General features: G+C 44.3%; 1 protein-coding gene across 1 annotated transcript in view; it reads right to left on the minus strand.

Annotated features, from left to right (window-relative positions):
* Positions 1 to 5413, minus strand: part of CS (citrate synthase) — a 17664-nt gene extending 12251 nt beyond the window's left edge. The window contains exons 1-3 of the mRNA XM_037741254.1: positions 5261 to 5413; positions 4614 to 4745; positions 4141 to 4354 (exon numbers count right to left, since the gene is read on the minus strand). Coding sequence (XP_037597182.1) covers positions 4141 to 4354; positions 4614 to 4745; positions 5261 to 5326 — 412 coding nt within the window. The 5' untranslated portion in view covers positions 5327 to 5413. The remainder of the gene's footprint in view (positions 1 to 4140; positions 4355 to 4613; positions 4746 to 5260) is intronic.
* Between the last annotated feature and the right edge of the window lie 694 nt (positions 5414 to 6107).

The following is a 6107-nucleotide window of genomic DNA, read 5'->3' on the forward strand; positions in this document are numbered from 1 at the left end:
TGACCAGGATGGTCTCGATCTCTTGACCTCGTGATCCACCCGCCTCGGCCTCCCAAAGTGCTGGGATTACAGGCTTGAGCCACCGCGCCCGGCCAATACAACATGTTTACCTTCAACCCTTAGATAGTATCTCACAAAGAGATGATGGCAAGTCAAGTAATGACTGTACGCTGAAATACAGGTCCTGCTAAGCAGGGGAATACAAAATTCATTTTAGTGATTCAGTAAAGGATAGTGTTAAGCATGCAGCATATCTGGGTGCCTAGGAAGTATCTTATAGGCATCTAATATAAAGTATCAAGAAGCCTCCTACCTCATGATAGTAAAGACAAGTAAAATTGTAAGTAGTAACAGACACTTTTCTTTTTCTTGAGATAGTCTCTCTGTTGTCCAGGCTGGAGTGCAGTAGCACAACCATGGCTCACTGCTGCCTCGACCTTTCAGCTCAAGCAATGTTCCCACCTCCTGAGCGGCTAGCTGAGACTACAAGTGCATGCCACCATGCCTAGCTAATTTTTAATTCTTTTGTAGAGACAGGGATCTTACTATCTTCCCCAGGTTGGTTTCTAACTCCTGACCTCAAGTGATCTGCCCACTTTGGCCTCCCAACATGCTGGGATTACAGGTGTGAGCCTCTAAAATGAGACTGGGTGCAGTGGGTCACGCTTGTAATTCTAGCACTTTGGGAGGTTGAGGTGGGAGGATCACCTGAGTCTAGAAATTCAAGACCAGTCTGAGCAACATAACAAGACAGTAAGATGTTTGTTTAGACAGCTAAATAAAAAATTAGCTAGGTATGGTGGCATGTGCCTATAGTTCTTTTACTTGGGAGGCTGAGGCAGGAGGATCACTTGAGTTCAGGTGTTTGACATTACAGGGAGCTATGATTGCGCCACTGCATCCTGACCTGGGTGATAGAGACCTATTTCTAAGAAAATAAAAATAAAAATAAAAACGCCTGGGCATGGTGGCTAACACTTATAATTCCAGCAGTTTGGGAGGCCAAGGCAGGCAGATCACTTGATGTCAGGAGTTCGAGACCAGCCTGGCCAACATGGTAAAACCCCGTCTCTACTAAAAATACAAAAATTAGCCAGGTACGGTGGCACGTGCCTGTAATCTCAGCTACTCGGGAAGCTGAAGAAGCAGAATTGACTGAACCTGGGAGGTGGAGGTTACAGTGAGCTGAGATTGCGTTACTGCACTCCAGCCTGGGTGACAGAGCAAGACTCCATCTCAAAAAAATAAACAGGCTGGGCGCGGTGGCTCACGCCTGTAATCCCAACACTTTGGGAGGCCAAGGCAGGCAGATCATGAGGTCAGGAGATCGAGACCATCCTGGCCAACATGGTAAAACCCCATCTCTACTAAAATACAAAAAATCAGCCAGGCGTGGTGTCACGCGCCTGTAGTCCCAGCTACTCAGAAGGCTGAGGCAAGGGAATGGCTTGAGTTCAGACTATACCGTTACATTCCAGCCTGGCGACAGAGTAAGACTCCGTCTCAAAGTAAAATAAACAAACAAAATAAAAATAAACAAAAACAAAAAGCAAAATATTAAGATTATATGACCTTTTGTACCTGCTGATGTGTGCAGGTACATATATACACATTCATTTCACCTGAAGCATTTATACGTCTTTATAAATAAATCTTCTAGGTGGTGTGAATATGTATATTTTGCATCATTCTGATACTAGTAGCCCCCCAATGCCAACCAAGTTAATATGTTTTTTTTTTTAAATTTCAGAGACAGGGTTTCACCATGGTAACCAGAATGGTCTTTATCTCCCGACCTCGTGATCTGCTCGCCTTGGCCTCGCAAAGTGCTAAGATTACAGGCATGAGCCACCGCGCCTGGCCGTTAATATCAATTTTTAAAATTATTTATTTATTATTATTATTATTATTATTATTTTTTTTTTTTTTGAGACGGAGTTTCACTCTTGTTACCCAGGCTGGAGTGCAATGGCGCGATCTCAGCTCATCGCAACCTCCGCCTCCTGGGTTCAGGCAATTCTCCTGCCTCAGCCTCCTGAGTAGCTGGGATTACAGGCACGCACCACCATGCCCAGCTAATGTTTTGTATTTTTAGCAGAGACGGGGTTTCACCATGTTGACCAGGATGGTCTTGATCTCTTGACCTCGTGATCCACCCGCCTCGGCCTCCCAAAGTGCTGGGATTACAGGCTTGAGCCACCGCGCCTGGCTTATTATTATTTTTTAAGATGGGGTTTCACCATGTTGGTCAGGCTGGTATTGAATTCCCAATCTCAGGTCATCTGCCCACCTTGGCCTCCAAAGTGCTTGGATTATAGGTGTGAGCCACCGTGCCTGGCCCGTTAATATCAATTTTAAACCCTCCCTCTCTTCCTCAACTGCAAACACAATTCTCTATACACAGTTGGTGCTGAATAAATATTGACCAGCCAAATGAAGCTAGATTTGTCAATGACCCAAGGGGGTTGCATCAGAGCAGCGGCTCATGCCATTCTGTGTTTTGCACAGTGAACTCTTTAGGCCTTCTTAGTGGCTTGCATCTCCTGACCAAAAATCACTTATGTACCTGCTTTGTAAAAAGGAATTTTTCTGTTCCTATGCTACCTATTTCCAAAGAAGAAACAAAATAAAATGGTATATCCTCCTGTAAACCTAGATACAGGAAAAAGTACAAAGCCAGTTAATTTGTACTTTTACCCAGCATTTTTGAGTTTGTGGGGTACTAGAAGAGGTTGGAACTATTAGGTACTATGCATTGGGATAAGAAACCATCTTCCCATACCCCAAACAAGAGTTTTAAATTATTAAGGATACTTTTCATATTCAGAGAATAAAACTCATTTGTTTCTGGATTGGATCCTACTCCAAGGATACTAACCACTCTCCCACTCCTGATAGGTATCTTGCGTTGGCTAGCAGAGAACATCACTGACTAGCATTAATCCTCCTAGACTCTAGAGTTGCAAGTAATTGCTGTTCTCCCAACTTGTAAGATTTCCAAAGTTTTCTTTATTTGAAGAAGAGGGGAAGGGGAAGTGACCTTCTGGCGCTAGCATGAGATTGCTCTGTGAAACCTTCTTCAGGAACCCTGAAATTAGCACATCCTTTTCTTGTTTTTCCCTTTTTTACATAGGGATGAGATCTCACTATGTTGCCCAGGCTGATCGCAAACTCCTGAACTCAAGCAATCCTCCCACTTCAGTCTCCTGAGTCACGGGGATTATAGGTGTGAGCCACCTACCTAGCTCTCTTTTCCAGTTCAACAGCCCTGTGTATGTACCTCTGCTACAGCAAGACTATGGGATTTTTTTTCTTTTTTTGAGTGGAGTCTCATTCTGTTGCCTAAGCTGGAGTGCAATGGCGTGATCTTGGGTCACTGCAATCTCTGCCTCCCAGGTTCAAGCGATTCCTCTGCCTCAGCCTCCTGAGTAACTGGGACTACAGGTGCGCAGCACCATGCCTGGCTAATTTTTGTATTTTTAGTAGAGGCGAGGCTTCACCATATTGGTCAGGCTGGTCTCAAACTCCTGACCTTGTGATCTGCCCACCTCGGCCTCCCAAAGTGCTGGGATTACAGGTGTAAGCCACCGTGCCCGGCCGACTATGGAATTTTAATAGTTTCTTTTTTTACATGTATGTTATCCTAACCAAACAAATATCCTTGGTGACAGAAACCATGCTCTATTTAGCTTTGTAATTCCAACAACTGACAAAAAGCAAGCCCCCAGTGAAAATTTGTTAGGTTAGTTTCTGATTATCTTAAAGGTAATTTTTCTTTTTTTTTTTTTGATACGGAGTCTCACTCTGCCAACCAGGCTGGAGTGCAGTAGTGCAATCTCAGCTCACTGCAACCTCCACCTCCCAGGTTCAAGTGATTCTTCTGACTCAGCCTCCTGAGTAGCTGGGATTACAGGTGTGAACCACCATGCCCAGGTAATTTTTGTATTTTTAGTAGAGACGGAGGTTTCACCATGTGGGTCAGGCTGGTCTTGAACTCCTGACCTCGTGATCCACCCGTCTTGGCCCCCCAAAGTGCTGGGATTACAAGCATAAGCCACCGTGCCTGGCCAATTTTCCTACAGAGTCTACATTTTTTTCCCCTCCCTTCATACTTAAGTCCTTTGAATCCCCATTACATACCCATTAACCCACCCAAATTTCCTACCTCCCAGTACTTGGTTCGGCTGATACCCTCTGCATATGCTCGGGCAAAGTTACTTTCACTGTTGAGGGCTGTAACGGCTGCACTGAGCTGAGACATAGGGTGTAGATTGGTGGGAAAGTTGTCCAGCATGGTGACGACATGGGAAGGCAGAGCTGCCCTCTTTGCCCACTCTTTTGAGAGCCAAGATACCTGTGGAAAGAGACAGTGCTCAGAATACCAGCAAGGACAAGGAAGGAGAAAAATAAAAAAGGACAGTGACATCTGAGTAAAGAAAACCCAAGACAGTTCAACCCAATCCATTTACACACTAGAACTCTGCTCTGATTTCCTCCCCTCACTACACATCTCTATAAACTACCATCCTTGACCAGATTAGCATTAAGCATCTGAGATTAGCGAAATGCAATGAAGGGGAATGAGAAGAGCTAATAACATCCTTCTGCTTTACCTGTTCTTCTGTTGGGATCTGTCCAGTTACCAGCAGCCAAAATAAGCCCTCGGGCAAGGGTTCTTCCCCACCCTTAGCCTTGGGCAGCAGTTTTTGGCATTCAGGGATACTATAGCCTCGGAAACGGATGCCCTTGAGAGAGAAGAGAGAGAATTACAACTCAAGTTTTATTTTATTTATTTATTTTTACAACTCAAGTTTATTAGTCTGGAAGTCACACAACTGACTGGTCCTACTCATCAGACCTTACAACAAGTTAGAGTAGAACTTTTGAACATTAATTATTATTTTTGTAGAGGTAGGGGACTTGATATTTTGCTCAGACTTGTCTTGAACTTCTGGCCTCAAGTAATTCTCCCACCTTGGCCTCTCAAAGTGCTAGGATTACAGGGGTAGGCCACCATACCTAGCCCAGAATAGAACTTTTAAAGCCTAAAGCTTCACATAACTTACCTCTGGTTTTGTACTTTTATTTTTACTAGTTGATATATTTAAAAGGTAAACTGGTTCTTCAGTTATTCCATACTTACGTGTTCTCTACCTAAGCTAGGTGCTCTGTTTTGTGCTTACCCTTATTGGTCTAATCCATGGTTTGCATAATCATTGTACAAACTCGATTATTAGTAATTGACATGAAGATATCTTACCTCATCAGGATCAAGAACTGATGTTTCATAGACCAATCCCTTCATGCCTCTCATGCCACCATACATCTAAAGAGAATAAAGAAAAAAGGAAGCAGCAGCTGTGGCCAGTAGTCAGAATGATTCAGTCTAGAACTTGTTAGAGCTTCATGGGATCTGGGAGATAAAATTTATTCTCTGACCTGTAAGACTTCACTTGGTGAGAGATATATGAGGAGTCAGCTTACTAAAGAATTAAATTTTGTGGCTGGGCATGGTGGCTGATGCCTGTAATGGGAGGACAAGGCAGGTGGATAACCTGAGATCAGGAGTTTGAGACCAGCCTGGCCAACATGGTGAAACCCCAACTCTACTAAAAATAAAAAAATTTGCTGGGCATGGTGGTACATATGCCTGTAATCCCAGCTACTTGGGAGGCTGAGGCAGGAGAATCGCTTGAACCCAGGAGGCAGAGGTTGCAGTGAGCCAAGATCATGTCATTGCAGTCCAACCTGGGTCACAAGGGCGAAACTCTGTCTCAAAAAACAAAAAACAACAACAAAAGAAGGGAACTTTGTGGCCAGGTGTGGTGGGGCTCATGCCTATTATCCCAGCACTCTGGGAGGTTGAAGAGCGGATCACTAGAGCCTCTCATAGTCTAACTGTCACTCAGGCTGAAGTGAAGGGGCAGGGGCGCAATCACAGCTTACCATGCCTTGACTTGCAGTCTCACTCAGGTGATCCTCCCACTTCAGCCTCCTGAGTAGCTGGGATTACAGGCATGTGCCACCATGTCTGGCTAATTTTTTTTGGATTTCTTTCTTTCTTTCTTTTTTTAAGAAATGGGGTTTTGCCATATTGCCCAACCTGG

The sequence above is a fragment of the Cebus imitator genome, unplaced genomic scaffold (genome assembly GCF_001604975.1).
Source record: "Cebus imitator isolate Cc_AM_T3 unplaced genomic scaffold, Cebus_imitator-1.0 Scaffold96, whole genome shotgun sequence".
Lineage (NCBI taxonomy): Eukaryota > Metazoa > Chordata > Mammalia > Primates > Cebidae > Cebus > Cebus imitator.